Raw genomic sequence first — 19,131 nt, 5'->3', positions numbered from 1 at the left:
AGATTTTAAACTATGTCCCAAATAATTTTAAGGAGGAATATAAAAACAACAACACACCAATTATAATTATCACAACCGTGTTTATGAACAAGAAGTGAAAGATCAATTAACCTATCATGTCACCTTGATTATCACAACCTTACCTTTCATTCTAAACTTGAGTTCTCAGGACAATAGTTTTTCATTCTAAACTTGCTCCTCTTGAAAAATTAACATCAAGTGGCTTGTCTGATATGATAGAGGAAAAAAGCAATGGTGTCCAGCAGATCTCCTACCAACAAATGTAACAACAACTTGAAGTAGGATCTATTTTATGATGACGATCGTAATCCCCAATTCATTTTACCCACTCCTCGATACTTTGAAATCATAAATTATTTATTCTTAGAAATATAGATGCATGTGATACAAAGGGGGAAACCACAAAATAATACTATCTTGCTAGAACAATCATACTACAGAATAAGAAGCGTAGATTAACTAACCAAGCAAGCTGATCATAAGATAAAATCATCCAGGGCCTTCACTGGCCAGCAGCGAAAGCCTCGATAGGAAAAGTCTTTGTAATTCCTGCAAGACTCTTGAACTGCATTTTCCCTGTTGGAGGATTCTCCACAGTGATGTCACTGACAGGAGCCCAGATGAGCAACTCCTTTGCCTTGACTCCCTTGAGTTTCTTTATTCTTCCGGCCTCAATAAACCCATGAATCTCTTTATCATAACTCACCTGCTTAGAGATGAGTTTGAAAGTGTGTTCCACTCTCTTCTTCTGAGTGATCCACATGTAACCAGTGGTCTTCACATAACCCACCTCAACAACATCTTCAAGTGGCAAAAGTCCCTCTGGAAGCCCGAATTCCTTGAGAAGGGATCCAGCTTGTTTCATCCCTTCTTCATGGCCCATCACCACTAATCCTCCTGCTCTCTCTGCCTCCATTAGTCCTTCTTAAATTACTTCACTTTCTGTTTGAGAATGTGTTATAAGTTTGCTTCTCGTGTTGTGAGTTATTTATTTATAGTTCCTCCAATGGTCTTTGGAGAATCCACCATTTGGGAGTATTATCTTTGGTTGGACCGGCTGGAGTATTATTATCATCCCTTCTTCATGGCCCATCACCACTAATGCTCCTTCCTTCTCTGAAGCCATGATATTCTCTTTCTAATCACTTTCAACTTATTCAATTTACTTTCTTGCGTTTGGAGAGGTTAGTGTATAAGTTGTTTATAGTTGCTCTTGTGGTTTTCCTTTGGGAAACTCACCTCTTTTCATTAATTGGACCGGATGATTTTGTTCCCTTGTGTATGGGATTATCAGAGGGCTTCTTAACATGTGAAAGGGAAATGATCGTCATTCCCCATGAGTGATTTTGAACGTTATGATGTAGAAGTTGATTCTGAGAATGGCTTTTTAACAATAATGGACGGAATCCCCAATGAGGCACTTGGAAAAATCGTTTGTTTGTACATGTAGTTTCAATTATTCCTCATTGCCAACCTGCTGTATTTCTCTCTAACATTTATATTTTTCATTATCCAAGATGTGAAACAAAACACAATCCAACTTTGGAAAACTTGGCCTTCACAATGCAATGATTATCCCAAGATTGCTTATATGTCATTTATTGTTCCTAGTCTGTTTCCACTATCAACAATAGTAACTTTTTGTCAATTTTATAAATCAATGTTTCAGTCACACCTTTTGAACAATTATTAGGTCACACTTTTCATGTTCTTGCAACTCTCTTGCTGTGATGATGGTTCGCAAAGTGTGACTTGAAACATTATCTCTAAAATTGGGACGTAATCAAAATCTAGAAGCAAGAAGTCGCTATATATGTCATCTAACATCAAGGGAAACTATCATCATACTCTAGCTCTTATAATCCAAGTAGAAATTAAGATCTACAACTTTGAAGATCAATTAGTACTGAAGATCAATTATTTGGTGCATTGGATCAAATTTTCAAATTCTATGAAATTTAGATTTCATTATGTATAGAAGGTGTCATAATTAATGATTAAAAATTAGATCAAAATACTAAATATATATAATTATCATCTACTAAATACTTTTTTTTCAATAATAAAAGCTATGTTATACAATCAATTTTACCTTTTAACTAGGTTAATTAGTTTTAGAAAAGGAACTCGTTTATTTATTTACATTAACCACAAATTATTTTCCAAATTTTCATGAACATAAATAATAGAAATATATATACTTAAGTTATTATTTTGGCAAATAGATGTTTTTCCATTATTTTGATTATAACTTTTAAAGCGCAATCATATACACTTCTTCTTATCTATTTTGGAAAGAAAATGATAAAATCTCTGCTAGATTATTGTGCAAAAGTTAATTATATTTTTACATGTCATTAAATTATAGTGGAATTGATTTTGTATGCATATCTAAATAGGCTAGCTATGTATTTTTATAACATACCTATTTCACCTTGATGAATGATGTTAGACAATGTGCAAGAATTCAAAATACTTGGAACATTCTTGAAGAAATCAATCGTGTAAGGACTAGCTTCTCCAAGGTTAACCCCTTGATAAACTAGCGTTATGGTTCACTAGAAGATTGAAAACAACACTTTTCAACCATGCAAATATCCTAAAATATTTTGATGCGTATTTAGGTTTAACTTGGTACTTCAAATAAATGTGTTATTAGAATTGTTTTGTTCTCAACACATGAATTTTTTTGTTCTAAAGTGTTTATGAAAATGTACATTGAAAGCATTTAATATCAAGGAATAGCAATTAGTCATGCAAAGACATATCAAGTCAACTCATAGAGGCTAGTGGAAAAATAAATAATGAATTTTAATTTTATTTTTTTAAATCTTCTAGATCAATTCCACATGGCATGTGGTAGATTTTGTTTATTTTTCATGTAATTATTTTTTGATACCATATTACATACTCGTCTATTTCTTATATTATTGCTTAAATTCTAGACTTGGTTAGGGTTTGGATCCATATTGATTTATTTATAATAGCGAATTTATTATACTTTTTTCATATTTTATTACAACCAGCCCTTTTTGTATTTCATTAACACACCATTTATCATGGATTACATAATTCATTATTATCTTTAAACATAAATACATGTTAAAGAGATTGTCAAAAAATATCTGCAATACTTGTATTCCTCTATTCTTGATGATCTTGCATGTATTTTGTTCTATAAATGGTAATTATTCTTTTATCGAGGTGTTAATGTCATAATCTTTAGATTTTCTCCACCATATATTTTTTTATTATGTCTCCTACCTTTGACATGTTTTTCTTATTAATAGTGAATGTGTAGCTTGTAAACTTCCTTTTTCTAGTGATGCAAATGCTCATGAACATGATGGCATGTCACCTTTGAGAACCTCTCCTTACGTTAATCATACTTTCACTCTACCCCCTCAAAATTCATTTATTATGCACTTATTGGTTATCCTAATCGTGTCTCCTTTACTTCGTCTTTCATTAAGAATTCTATTGATATTAATAAACACAATCTACCTCCACATTGGATAACTAATACATCTTCTCTATCCCTTTTCTCATGTTATATTAATGTTATCTAGTGATGAGCATAACAAGTTTCATTTATCTCCTCTTTTTGTGATTAATGATTCTTTATATTATAATGATATATACATTCACTTAACATTAATAGACAATGCAAACATATAACAAATTGTTAGATCATTCTTATCATTAATATATGATCATAATATGTCAATCCTTTTAAATTTCCATGTCATGATTCATAGTACTAAACCAAATAAGAATGAAATAATTTCCTAATCATGACATATATTACAAATTTATAATTAAATTAAGATGTATTTCCTAAGCATGTATGTTAATATAGAACAAATTAAAATAGTTTTATATTATTAATAAATAATTCTAGCCTAAACTAAATTAAAATATATATTGAAGATAAAACTAATTGTTATATGCAACCAAAAGGACTTGTAGAAGGAAAGTTGTTTTAGAATAAGCAAATCTCCAAGATGTGCATAAAGTGGCCAAATCTCTAACATAAGCAAAACACATTCTTCTTATGAAGAAATAAGACATTGTGTTATGTCTCAAATTTCCAAAATGTTGTATGTAATGCATGTGTTGGAGAGCATTTAAAATTCAATTGTTTCCCCTACTTGAGGATAGAGAGAAGGGGAGGGCGGGGGCCCTAGCTCGGTTGGCTAAATCTTCCCTGTTGCAGGGGCTTGGTCACGGGTTCTAGTCTCCCCCATCCTCATGGTACCGGTGGGCGTGTCGCGCCAGCGCTACCGGTCACATTAAAAAGTTTATCAGGCGCACTACAGTTTATAGGGGGGCCGTGTTGCACCGATTCCTGCAGTCTAAAAAAAAAAAAAAAAGATAGAGAGAAGGGGGGGAGGATTCTAAAAAGGATGTATGCTAAAAAAACTGAGGCTATATCACAATACACTTGAGGAAATACATTGAACTATTGTTGTTGGGAATCAATTGTGTAGTTTCTTGAGTTAAACTCATTGGCCCATATTTCATGAGTAGTGATTTATACAAACCCATCTCTCATGAGAATGAATGGAATACTTAGCACTCATTGCATCTAGGTAATGCTCACACAGGTGAAACATTGAGGTTTCCTGAAAAGTCACACATCCTAATACTACAACTCAAGTACACTTAACTACAGAGTTTCCTACATGGTTAATTGCACTCTATCTGTACAAATCTTGATGCTTCACCTAGGTGCAATGAATCCTAAGTGTTCCACTCATTCTCTTTGGAAATAAGTTTATGAAATAAGTTTATGCCGACCACTACACATGAAACATGAATCAATAAGTTTGACCCAAAAAATACACTGTTACATTATGATAGCAATATCACAATTTAACTTGCTATGAAAAAATATCCTTAATCATGTGAACAATATAATCAACAACCATAAGAAGATATAAATACACAATAACACCAGATATGTTAACTAGGGAAACCCTTGATCATAGGGAAAACTCCGGTGAGAATGGTACCACAAAATGATGTACTAATATAAAAGTTTCTTGTAAGAGGATGGATGTTGTTAGGAGCCAATGAAATACATTCAATACATATTAGTCCCTATTAGGAGACTTTGAATCCCTATTAGGAGATTCCAACCCTATTAGGAGTTGTGCCAACCCTATTAGGAGTTGTGCCAACCCTATTAGGAGTTGTAGAAGGCAGAAGGACCCAATGTCCAAATAGCTTCAAGGGCAAGACCACTAAACTCATTGTCCAATTGGGCTTTGTATTATTCCTTGCAGAATAATAGAAAATGAATGATCTCGAACTCCTCTATCCTCTTGACCAAACCTGTCCTCTTCTGATCTCAATAACTGATCACCAACTTTGCATCCAAATAATCCCTTGGATCGTTTACACGCATTTACGAACTTCACATATCACTTGCATAATTCACTTCACACATCAATCACACATTTCTGCATAAGGAAAATAACCTTCCTTTATACTATATCCTCAAAATAATTCCTTGATTCGGCTTGGAGGTTTTATCAATAAATTATAATAGGACCTCATTAAGATATTACAAAACATTTCATCTTTTCGTAATTACAAGTCTCTGTCAGTTCACAGTCTTTACAAATTCTCACACGTGCAACCTCTGACCTTGTGCACTCGGTGATGTCATCATCAGGTTGTCTTCTATCACAGTCTAACTACGCTCATCATGATTCTATCCTAGTTAAGAGATACAAATCGATCATCACAAATCACTTATCAAATAATATGTCTGCTTATTGTCTTTTGTAAATCAAGTATATCTTTTGCATGTCTTTAACTCTCTATATATGCACTTATCGACATCATCAGGATATAGTGTAGAATACATCCTTAACTGTGCTTGACCTAATCATCAATACACTATCCATACAACCTTTTTCTTTGTCTGCTACTCTGGCAGTCATCACAGAAACAATACTATGTTGACATCAATGACAAACGCAGTCATGAATGCTACATGCCATCATGCTATCCATCTATATGATGCTTAGGATACTCCTCCTAAAGAATACCATCAGCACTCATGCTACCACTTCACAACCCACATTAACATTAACGCATAGCAATGTTTAGGGGAGTGGTTTATGCCACTCTATATAAGCTTGATTACACAAAATTTCTAAACAAGTATTCCCCACTCCCTCTTACATAATCGTCCTTCCTTCCTTAATTGCAATGAGATAATCGAAGGCTACGATTTTGGGTGACATCTATCCACTAGAATTTAGGCACCGTATTTGAAGTTTTGTTTAATTTATTAATTGATTTAGAAGTCACAGAACTGATTTGAAGTTTTGTTTAATTTATTAATTTTAATTAATAAATTAAACAAAACTTTTTTCGACTATTTAGCCACAGGTGCGATTTTAATCTATCCATCCGCCAAGCGATAGGGAATTCCATGATCATGAAGAGAATGCTCCATAACATTATAGTGTGTATTTTGCAATTTATTGTTTTGGCGCCAATTTACTGATAAAACACGAGGGCACTAGTGTAATAAAAAAGGGTCCCCAAACAAAAGTCTGCTATAAATTCCAAAAATAGATAAATGTTTTTGAGCATTTGAGGTGCTCTGGACATGAAATGACACTAACAATCCCCCCCAAACTTTACCTTCCGCTCCATAAACCGTGTCTTGATCACCCTACCCGCTATTTGATCAGTGCATGCAAAGCAAAAAGAACAAAAATAAATAAGGTCTACTTGAGACTAGCGTCAAAGTCCACATGATGAAAATCAAGGCAGTGGAACTGTCATAAGAGATACGCACAACCTCCTTCAAGAAGATTGTGATAGAATTTCAAAGTGGCTACTAACATACAGGAAGATTGATTGGCAAGATCTTCCACCTTCAAGGAGATCGTGATAGAATTTCAAAGTGGCTACTAGCAGACAGGAAGATTGATTGGCAAGACCTTCCAGACAGACCTTCGAGAGGGGATCAATGACAAGCTTGACCGCTCAGATTATGCACCTATCTCAAGCTTTCAATGTTGCTACTCTCTATAACATCGAACTGGGCAGTTTATGCTGCATGAGGTTCATCCTAACAGTTCATATGGAGTAGTTTCCAAATTGGTTCTTTTTTCCCTGGTGGAATGAGATTTACCGTGTCCTTGCTATCTATTCCATGCAACAACCTGGACCATACTGCTAATTTATGATTGTTTTAGGACCATATAACAAAAACAAATTCAGTAAAAGTTAAGATTGAATTGATTCTGACTCCGAGAGTACAGGCAAGCCCAAAAACAAATTCAACTCGGCAAATACTTAGAACTTGCCACTTAGGAAGTAATAAAAACAAAAATCTCCTAAAGATGTGTTTTTATAAAGTTCAATTTCTAAATGTATTTTAAATTGAGATTTGACATCTTGAAAGAGAAATCACATGGTGTCTAGCAAAAGTAAGATATGAAAAATCCATTTTGCCTGCATGGACATTTGATTTTTTTTTGGTAAAGTTCAATTTTTAAATATATTTTAAATTGAAAATTGACATTTTGAAAGAGAAATCACATGGTGTGTGGCAAAAGTAACACATGAAAAATGCATTTTAACCAATGTTTTACTTTGCAATCTATGGAATTAATAACTCAGGGTTTTTTTCACGAGAAAAATGGAGCGATGCCGTTTCCCTTGGTCCAATTACATAAACATCATTTCATCTCTGATTTGCCAAAATATAATAATTACACTTCAAAGAAGAAGATGGGTTTCCGGTGAACACTGCAGATTTTTATGACCCTTTTTTGGACAAAAATATGTACTATCTTATGATCACAATTTTGAAGGGAAGTAAAATATAGTACAAACACAAGGGGATCTCACGTGAATATAACTTAGATTTTCATGTCTCTCAGTTGCTGCTCCTAATAACTAGGCTTCTGGAGCACTTTTGTGAATCGGACATCTCCATTCAATACCTCCCCAATAAATCTTTCTGTATCCTCCATGGTTAGAGAACCCTTGTATAAGGCAAATCTTTCTTTGCGAGGCTTGTAGGCAATCAAAACAGTGTCCATGTCCTTGAAGCTAGATTTGTCAAAAGCCCGCAAAAATGTCTTTTGCTTAGCTGCATCCAGTAGAGAATAGGACACTGCGTCTTTTAGCTCATACCGCTGCCCTCTTGTCAGAGTTTTTTGTGACATCTGGTAACCATTTCAAATACAACTTTAGTTTATTGTTGTATGATAGATGAAAGAAGCAAACAAAACATTTCCAGCACATAATAAAATAATGAAGAAGAGTTCCCAGCAAATCAAACAATTAAAAGATTAGGATATCAGACTCAGAAATAAGAGCTTGGAAACCTAGAAAATCAGTTCTAAATGCATGACATATTGTCATATAGGCAAAATAAAAACAAGTACGGAAAGATGGAGAAACACTTACTGCTGTGAGCAGTTCTTTTACTCTCTCTTTTCCTTGGGATGACTTAAACACCCCAATCACACAAAGGGACATATCTGTTCCACATAAAACATTTGCTGTTTCCTTTGTAAGTAGAGATATAGGTTCCTTTGAACCTTGACTTGATTGAGAGCTCTGTTTTGCAGGCCTAAGTTTCAAATTTCTCCTCTCTAAATTTTCAATAAGTTTCCCAAGTTCTTGGACTTTATTTGGCCCTGACTGTTCAAAGCCACTTCCACTGCTCATCATAACTACTTCACTATTAGACAGGATTCCAATCATTGCTGGTATTGTCTGGACTCCAAACGTTTTAGCAATATTATGTGATTGATCAGAAACCTGCAAAAAAGAACTTAAAAAAATTATTCACTTTTTCAGAATAAGCTTTGAGAATGAGCTTTAATTAAAAAATTGTAGACCTCCCTGCAAAACAAATTTATCATTATTCACCTTCTCAAAATAAGAATTAGGAGATATATTAAAAAAATTACTGACCCTCATTCTTACTCTATTCTAGAATCTTTCAAATATACCTCTGCATCATAGAAAAGGACTCGGTCATGATATAATCCACTAAGAGCTCGCCAAATTGCTGGGGTGTTCTTTCTTGTGGTTAGTAATAAAACTTTTGGTAGCTTGAGTGATGTCCTCACCAACTCATCAAGATCACCATTATCTATTCTCTTTGAAAACCTTGGCAGCAGATCTAAACAGTAATTTTTCACATCCTTTGCATTCCAATCACCAATATATTCCAGCAATGATCCTTTCTGATTGCTCCTAATTGAGTATACAAATAGTTTAGCCGTTTTCTGGGGAAAAACATTTTGCTCTTTGCATAACTTTTGTTGACTATGGCAATTGATGGCACCAACCTGTCATACAATCAAGCAAAAATTCTGACTCCATGTACTTGGGGTATTGATTAATTGATGAGCTATATACAGGCAAGAAACTTCAAGAAGCAGTGTTTCCTTAAAAACCAAATTTTTTTACCAGTATCGGTACATACCTTTACTATTCCTTGCAATGTGTTGGCAACCTGATCCAGAATTGTCTCCAACTCTTGGTAGCCTTTTGATGACGGAGCGTAAAACATCAACAACCAAGTCATTCGTTGATCTATAACTTTCTCTTTAAAATTTTTGGAATCAAGAACCAGAATCTGCCGAGGGTTCTGAGAATAACTATTTTTTGCTTGTTCCTGTGAACCGGCAAAGCCTCCAAACGGATTCCAATTTCTTTTATCAGTTTTTGGAGAGCCAAAAATGTTTGAAAACATGTCTCCCATGAAGTTAGATCCACCAACGTCATATGTGAAAGAATGTTCACCTTCCCTACTAGAACCCCCAAAAGGGAATGTGAAACGCTTGAAACCCTCTCTCCCACTCCCTGATTGAGATCTACCCTGCTGGAATGTGAAGTGCTGACCATTTTGTCCACCAAAATTGAAGCTGCTAGACCCATATCCAGAATTACCAAATCCAGGGCCTTCAGGCCTTGGATTTCCTTTCTCATCACCAAACATGTCATAGTTCTTCCTTTTCTCCTCGTCCGAGAGAGTCTCATATGCTGATAGACATAAAATTACAACAAAAAGCCAGAGTCATATTCTTTTTAGAATTAAAGATTACAAAATATAGCATAATCTATGTGTTTCCAAGAAGAATAAGAGCCCCCGCAAGCCTGATGAGTTCAAGTGAAAGTATCATCCAGGTTTTGACAAACTGAGAAAAGAAACAAAATCTACAAAAGCAAGATCCTTTACAAAGACTGGGATAAATTTTGTTGAGTTCTATAGGATCAAAGTTTTGGTGGCTCTCATTATGGTGAAAGTACCAACTTCTTAAAAAATCAATTATGTTCCATAAAAAGACTTCAGTTTTGGTAAACAATATACCGTTATTTATCTCAGAAAATTTTGCCTCGGCACTCTTATCCTTATTCTTATCAGGATGATACTTCAAGGAAAGCCTGCAAAAATTCCCCAAAAATAAAATGAGTCTAAAAATTAAATGGACACAAGTAACAGAATTTATATAACACGTAAAGGAAGCAGTGGCCAAATAATACAAGGCCACTTGATTCTATGAGAAACACAGTTATTCAAACAGAGGTGTTTATGTATACAATGGACCATCAAAATTGCCCTGGCAATGCGTGATTAACAGACAAGTTATAGTGCTTAACACAACTAAAGCATATTCTCTATATTAAGAAAAGGATCTTCAAACATACTTGTGGAATGCTTTCTGAATTTCACGCTGGCTAGCATTTTTGTCCACTCCAAGTATCTGGAAATAAAACAATAAAGATTGAGTACAAGTAAAACCGGGTAATATATGTACAGAGGAGATTATAATTAGAAAGACAATCTAGCATGTTCTAATGTTTAACTTCAAGATGGTGAGAGCAGTCAACTGTACCAAACAGCGACATTCAGGTAGATTTTATTATTAGTTTACTTGAGAATTCTTTGGTCAATAGCTGCTGAATGTGAGTAATCTGATGTTCACCTATTGTTTCAGCTATCACGTCTGAAATTTCCAGTTCTACCTTAATACATCCTCTCTTACTTGTGATATGTAAGGAATTTAATAATCCTACCCAGATACCATTTGTGAAGAAGAATGAATTCTAGGGTACTCTATAGACCGAGAGCTTCCCTCATTCGGTCACATGCATTGATTGCACAATCCTAGCTTGTGGATTCTGCAACCTTTAATTGACACCTTGTGTGGCAACTTGTCTTGACGAGTATGCACAGATGATGATTAGGGCTTGTTCCAGTGTTAGGGCTGAGAAAATTCCTGCCGTTGGATATAACCAATTCTCAGATCATCAGAAGCACCTAGCCCGAAACCATTACAAAACACTTGGAAATGAATTTCTTGAAATCCGAGCTCAAACTTGGATGTCCTAATAAGCATACCTTTGATCCCTGGGACCCGGCGACTTGAAACCCTAAAAAAGACACTTTCTTAATAGCTTTCTCAACTTGTCATGCCTCGCGGCCCTTCTTGCAGATTTTCTTATAGATTAATGTCCCTGATCCTATATTTTCTCTCTCTACCCGTAAAAGCCCAGAGAACATACTTGAATACCAACACTGATACCAATGTAAATCATATCAGGTAAGGCGGTTATTCTTGAGAGGTAAGACTACTGGAGTTTTACAGTTTCCGAGGCGGGAGTAGTTCCTCTTCCAATTACGCAAGTTAGCTGACTCACCCAGCCTCACAGGTGAGAACCTATTGGGCTTTTCTGATTTGCAGGAGTTTTCCTTGCCTCTTGCCAAACTTCACCATGCACGATAGCTTACGTACACCCAATTTCGGAATCGATTCCTTTGTATACTTGGTAAATCTTCTAAACCATAAAGCTCACAATTTCAAACTAAACCAAATAATAACACACCGATAGTTTCGTTCAACATATCCCATAAGGGCACATCCACATAAAAGAGAATATCTTAGCAAACCTAAGATCCAATTAACCTTTCTCTTATGGTAATGCAAAACCCTGCTGAATCAAATTAAGAAGCGAGCTTCGCAATTCAATAATAACCGCCAGTAATTCGACAAATCAGGGGTTAAAAAAAACAACCCTTAACCCCCCAATTCATTCACTCTAAGAAACTTACCGTGCAAATTCACGCTTCGTCACAAATAAATATTATTCAGCAATTACATCAATAAATTGGACCAGATTTAATCAGTGTAAAAATATTATTTCTCATTTTTTTAGTTACAAGGATCTAAAACTGATAAAAAAACAATTATTATATGAAAATCTTCTCGACGGGACTGAATTGCATACCTTATACAGGTCCTTGCCTTCTGCCAATGAGGTAGCGATGACGAGAAAAATAAAAAAGCCGAAAACAGCATACGACCGCCTCATTCCGCCCAGAATCCCCCGACCCAATGTGCCAAAAATTTGTTCAAATCTTATGAACCTCTCGACAAATTAATGCAATATACAGAATGTCAATTGAATTAATGCTTCTGGCTATCATGAATTGAAATATTTGCTCCAATGAATAGGAAGAAATCGGGCTGAGAAGAAAATAGCAAAATCTAGAAAACTCTGCGACACTTAATAAATTACATTTTTGTTGACACGTGGCGCGGAGGCGAGCTTCCAACAAACTCGTCCAATGAGATTTTAGAATATAATTCGCTTTCTTTCGTGCCACAGCAATGTTACAAGTAGCTTTAGGGATGAATATTTTGTTTTAAAGATTAATTTGATAGCTGACTTGTGATAGCTGACTTAAGCAATGTTTATAATTGTATTTGTCATAGGCAATATACTATTATTAGTTGTACTTAAATTAGATTAATATTTTTTATTATTTCAATGAATCAATTAAAGTATTTTTATTTTTTATTGTCAGTTTTCCTAATGTATATATGTGAGCTTTTTTAATTTTTTAATTTATTAAAATTATTTTAATGCAATTTGATTGGCTAATATATTTAGGTGTTATAGGAATAGATTTTCAAGAAACACTACTGTATTACGAGGCAATATGCTAGGATGCTCGATATATTAAAATATAAGACATATGTAAACTGAATTCTTTTATTATTAACTATTTCATCTTATTATACTTGTCGTAGGCTAGTACTATTACATTCACTTTGCAAGATTACTCAATTAGTTTAACATCAATCCACCAATCAAGTTTTATATTTTATAGAAATTATATGATTGGTTGATTTGGTTTTGTGTTATAGGAGCCTTTTTTCAGAGGTTCTCTATATTGCAATATTTTCGGCTAAAATTTATGACAGAATATTGAATTAATATGATTATTAATTTTTCACTACATTTAACCTTTACCAAATACTAACAATATTTAAATTTGGTTGTTTACTTTCTTTTAACACACCCTTTATTTGTCATCTTAAATTCTAAAACACCTTATACTATAATTATATTGTACTATATATTCTAAATTCTAAACCTAATCATATTTAAAAATTCAAAATATTCAAACAAAAATCAAATGCAAAATCTTATCAACCTAAATGGTTTTCACTTCCAAAGTTAAGTATGTTTTGGATTTGAAATTTTTAACTATTCAAATGCTTTGTATGACTAAATACATTAAATTATCTAATATGATTGTAATAGGAGGACTTTATTATTTATTTTCTATTTATTAAGTTTCTGAATCATAGCACAATTCTTTTGAATTTTTCCAAAACTTAATATCAAAATCACAACCAAGATGAAGATTAAGGAGGTTAAAAAATATTAAATAAAAAATCCCAAAGCAAGAGATATTAGAATGATGTCAATTGATCAAATGCTTTATTTTTCATAGATGTATAATTCACACGTTGAAAAAAATTCAAATGATTGTACTTAGAAAGATCTATTCATCGAAAAAAAGGTTCTCCATAATTCAAATTAGTGAATTATAATATACTATAGTTTTATTTGAACAATAATATAAATTAAATTTGGTTCAATTTAAATTACAATAGCAAGGTCCAAGAGCTCAGTCGCTAAGGGAGGTCTTTGATGGATGGCCAAGGGGACATGGGAAGTCAACCCTATCGAGTATTTGGTTAGTAGCTCATTCTCTGATAATATGGGAGTTATGGAAGGAGAGAAACAAGAGGATCTTTAGGGGTGAAAAGGAAAGCTTAAGGAGATGCTTAAACGGAATAATCATTGTAATAGAAGAAACAATAAGCATGTCAGCGACAAGGAGACAAGGAATGAAGATCCCATTTACAAAAGATGACAGACTTATGCAAAGATTATGGCTGGCGATAAGATTTAAATCACCTTCAGGAGCATTGGTTACAAGCAATAAAGCAGTAAGGTAGGAGAAGATTGAATGGGAAAAACCACAAGAAGGTTGGGTCAAATTAATTTCGATGGAGCTGCAAAAGGCAACCCGAGTGTTTCAGGGATTGGGTTAGTTTTCAGAGATAGCAAATGGCACTTTTTAATGGTAGGAGCAAAAAAACTTCCTATTGGCACAAATAACATTGCAGAATGCCATGCAGTTCAAATAGCCATTAAAGAGGGGATTAAAAGAATCCATTTAGAAGGAGATTCTCTACTTACAGTGCAGGCAATTTCCAAACTTAGTGTTAATGCCTGGCATCTGCAACCTATTATTAATCTCGTAGAGCAAGAATTACATAAATTTGAAGACTTTAAAATTACCCATATTAAAAGAGCAGGTAATAATGAAGCGGACATCTTATCTAAAAAGGCTCTAACGATGAATGATGAGAAATTAAGGTTAGAGAAAGCATATTTGAAAGGAGAACTTTTTAAGTTATTAAGCATATAAATTGTAAGGATGTTTATAATTACAAATAAATTAGGTAGATGGCCCAGCATGATGTTTCAAAGATTCTCAATCTAGGCAAGTGTACAAAATCTTTCAAATGGAGAGAACGCAGGCTTTACAATAAAGAGAAATGTAAGCAAATTATCATTATAAATGAAAATTTCTTTAAGGGTTATATTCTTCCTTTCAGTGACACTATTTTGTTATGGCGTGTATGCAACTGAATGTTGAAGATCAATACCCTGATGAGTGCAAAAGTCTATATGCTTGGAGTTGACATATTCCCTGCCATTATCTATTCATAGGATCTTGATGGCTTTCCCTAATTTTTTCTCAACTTGAGCTTTGAAGGTATGAAGTTATTAAATATTTCACTCTTATGAGCAAGAAAAAAGACCCAAGTGTACTATGAAAAGTCATCAATAAATGTGAGAACATAGCGGGCCTTACCAAAAGATGGTACTGGAAATGGGCCAGCTACATCACTATGAACCAATTCTAGAATAGCAATTGCCTTCCAAGACTTCCCCTTGTCATATTTCTCTTCGGAATGCTTGTCTGCTTCACAACCTAGACATACACCCTTTGAATACTTGACTTAAGGTAGACCAATGAGCATATCCTTGCTGTTGAGTTGCTGAAGGTAGCGATAATTTAGATGTCCAAATCTCTCATGCCATAGTTTACTTTGTGTATTTGAATGAGTCAACAAGGCAAGGGAAGTGGACTTAGGCACAAAATGTAAGAAAGAATAAAGTCTTGTCTCATGATTAGCTTTTCCAACTACCACCATAGAATCATCTTGGAGATTTTTCACCACAACTGTATCAAGGAGGAACTCTACTTTGTTGCCACATCCATAGTGAGCTATTTGATAGATGGAGAGAAGGTTGGTGCTAAAGTTAGGAACATGAAGAACATCCTTAAAGATGCCATTTTGCAACTCAACATTGCCTTTCCCTTCAATTTCCACTTGAGTATCATTGCCCACATAGATGTAAGGTACATTTGATGGTTTCAAAGAGGAAAACTACTCCCTTGAAGAACCCATATGATGTGTTGCTCCTGAATCAAGAACCCATTCCTCAGCATTGTTTGTACTTGCTACCAAAGCTTGTCCCTTACCCTTTGAATTGGATGAAGATCCCTTGTCCTTATAGACATTTGGTACATCAATTTTGTGTTTCCTCATTATGTTGACCAATTCATCAATCTACTTATCCTTACACTCATGTTCATCATGACCATTCCTCTTACAATAGGAACAAGTTTTCTTCTCCTTTTTATTAGAATTGTTCCCCTTTTGGTTATTTTTGGAAGAAGACTTTCCTTTTTGTGAAGAAGATTGTTGAGTGGAAGAAGATTGATTTGAGGAAGATTGTTGTTTTGAGGAGGATTGTTTTGTGTCATCTTGTGGCTTAGCCTTTCACTGCTTCTACTTCTTGTTGGAGTTTTTACCACTTGAATTACCTTCATTAGCTACCAAGGCTTTGGTCTTGGAAGACTTGAGAATTCCCATACTCACTAGATTGTCATGTTCTTAGATCAACATTTCTGAAAATCTCTTGAATGAAGGCTTAACATAGCCACTACCCATTGTTAATTTGTGTGTATTATAACTAGAAACAAAAGGAGCATATTCAGGTGGAAGATGAGTCATGATGTGTTTGATCATCTTTCCATGCTTGATGGGTTCACCACAATCCTTAAGTTGTGCCCTATACATGTCTACTTGGGTAAGATAGTCTTTGATGGTATCGAAATTCCTAAGATCCAACTTGAGAAGTTTGTCCTCTATGGTGTAAGCCATGTCTTCATCTACTATCCCATACAATGCTTCAAGTCTAGCAGCTTCCTAATGTAAAATTTGACTGGATTAAAGATATTTTTCAACAAGGTTTCTAGGGCCATCTCTTATTTGGATTCCCAGTCTTCTTTCTAAGCTTCATTAGCATCAGTGGGAGGTTTCTTTGCTACACCAGTTACATAACGCAGTAAATCTTTTTCTACCAATGGTTCCTTAATGTTTTCTTTCCAAGTAGCATAATTATGTGGAGTTAACTTTGAAAAGAACCCATAATACAAGAGCACAAGATCAAGGAGACACAATACATAGTACACACCCCCCTTTTTCACTCAACCAAAAAATCCCCACCCCCCCCCGCAAATGAATGATTTTGGCATTTTATATGTAGTGCATTTACAATAGGCCACTTGTCAAAATGGACAAAGTGGACTTCTGATTTTGCTGATTACAACCTCAGTATTGAGTACAAATCTGGAATTTTACAATGTAGCTAAAAATTACAACAATTGTGAAGCAATACAATGCAAAACAAGACCTATTTCTTAAATTGGTTTTTTTGTCCACACAAGCCTACAATCTGATTGTAGATCTGAAAAGTAGACAAAAAATAACGCACTTTAAAAAAAAATGGAACCTAAAGAGGAGTCCAAATGAGCCCGTACGGTGCGTTTGAAGTTGCAAAATGTAGGATTGGATAGGTACAGTAACCAAAAAATGTTATTTTTGACAAATCCGTGCACCAAAACTAGAAAAATGTTGCACCACTAAAAATTTCAAGAAATTCTACCCAAAATCAAAAAAATTATACTTGATTTGAAGTCTGGATGATCGAGTTATGGCCTCTCAAAGTCAGGTTGCCAAATCAAAACTACATCTGAAGAGGGGTCTACAGAGAAAAACACAATGTTAAATCTGAAGGTCAAATGGCCATCATAGCAGTTCAAAATTGCCCTGGAATGATAGTCAGATCGCCATCAAATTTAGGCTAGCATTTTGTTGATGTCAGCGAAAATGCAGGCCCTTGCTAACATGTTGATGATGTCACTTGTATGGCTAATGACGTTAGCTATATGGATGGTACAAAATGTACGGTAGGGTCTCACATGTATTGAGACGTGTCAAGGCTAACTAGATAGATGAGGTGGTAGTAGTATCCTTGCTAACTAGATAACTAACTGGCTGATAGCGTGGATGATGTGTCAGATTACTGTACAATCTAAGCTAGTGCAGGGTGACATGTGCACTGAGCTGTCAAGTCTATCCACCATGGCAACAATTATCTTTGTGTGGTGTTCGTGTGGCCTGCTACGTGTACTCTACATAGGGGGTCTAATGGTGGTAGGGACTGTCCTATGTGGAGTGTCGAGCAAGGCTCTGTGTGGCACATCTGCGAGAGGCCGCGTGTCCTCAAAAAAGTGCAGTCAAAGACTGCTGACAGGGATGCTGAGAAAGCTTTCAACAATCATCAAAAGATTCTGTGGGCCATAAAGTAAACTACCATCGGGGGCCAAGACAGTTGTCGGATATCGTAAAGTGCCACCGATGGGTATAAGATGAGTGCCAAAAGTTTAAACTCGTCGGAGTTAACATCAATTATCCCACATTTAATGTGGGAATGATGCAACAGTTAAATAAAACACTACATGTGATAATCATAAACAAAGTGTTGTGCCATTGGCTGGATTGTTTGCTCGGTCAGCGCCAGATATTCTAAGCCAAATTTAAATTAGATGTTGTTGAACAATGTAAGATAATGCCTGCCAAAATATGTAGAATATTCTCTGCAGAATATTTCACACAGGTGCAAGGCCGAGGTGTGATTGCTTGGTGCCTGTACCAAAAAAAAAAGTCTTTGTTGGGCCAACTGGGCCGAAAAAAGCAATTCAAAAATAATCTAAAAATAGCAAAATATTGTGACAGAGAAATTAAAAACAAATTTGAAAATTAAATTGCAAATCTAAAAAATGACCATACGCAGCTTGCAAATCGTGCCTTCGAGTTTCGATTTGCAGAAAAAAATGCCTCGAATTTGACTTTTGCTTAGGGTAGGCAAATTTATAGTCGATTTTCACTTAATCATCGCTCCAGTCGCAATGGCGAGGTCTCTTTCAGCTCTAGACGTTCCCAATTGCTACAAATGCTCAAGATTTGAATTAGGTCCCTTCAAGAGATGAAGCAACAAGGTCTCTAATGGCTTTGTGACAAGAATCTCCCTCAGCTTTGATACCATGTAAGAATTTTCCTTAGGAAAAAATTCACCCAAGACCAAGGAACTCAAACATAAGCACAAAATAGACCAAAGTATGATCAGAATAACTATATAGTATTCAATTCAATGTACAAGTACACTAGGAGTGCCTATATATAAAGGCCTTTGAGATGCATCTAGAATGCCTAGGAATCAACATCATGATAAGTCATACAACCAGACACATCTCCACCAAATATGGGTTATCTTCTATTAAGCACGGAAGTAAGTACGATGATGAGAGGATAAGCCTACAATGGTGTAGCACGC

The 19,131-nt window shown here is 34.9% G+C and overlaps 2 protein-coding genes across 2 annotated transcripts; both read right to left on the bottom strand.

The window, feature by feature from the left end:
* Positions 1 to 523: 523 nt before the first annotated feature.
* Positions 524 to 937, bottom strand: LOC149550539 (uncharacterized). Its single transcript, XM_089795108.1, has one exon. The coding sequence runs from the start codon at positions 935 to 937 to the stop codon at positions 524 to 526; it is 414 nt and encodes a 137-aa protein (XP_089651234.1).
* A 6,782-nt stretch (positions 938 to 7,719) lies between these two features.
* Positions 7,720 to 12,632, bottom strand: ATERDJ3A (DNAJ heat shock N-terminal domain-containing protein). Its single transcript, XM_089793541.1, has 7 exons — positions 12,304 to 12,632; positions 10,723 to 10,778; positions 10,385 to 10,458; positions 9,497 to 10,056; positions 9,018 to 9,359; positions 8,467 to 8,823; positions 7,720 to 8,222 (listed from the first exon to the last, which is right to left on the bottom strand). The coding sequence occupies exons 1-7, from the start codon at positions 12,385 to 12,387 to the stop codon at positions 7,944 to 7,946; spliced, it is 1,752 nt and encodes a 583-aa protein (XP_089649667.1). The 5' UTR covers positions 12,388 to 12,632; the 3' UTR covers positions 7,720 to 7,943.
* Positions 12,633 to 19,131: the final 6,499 nt, after the last annotated feature.

Source organism: Cupressus sempervirens, chromosome 7 (assembly GCF_028749045.1).
Source record: "Cupressus sempervirens isolate cs-2001-9-10 chromosome 7, ASM2874904v1, whole genome shotgun sequence".
In the NCBI taxonomy this organism is placed as follows: domain Eukaryota; kingdom Viridiplantae; phylum Streptophyta; class Pinopsida; order Cupressales; family Cupressaceae; genus Cupressus; species Cupressus sempervirens.
The sequence above is the reverse complement of the archived record's forward strand: the minus strand, read 5'-3'. Positions and strand labels throughout refer to the sequence as shown.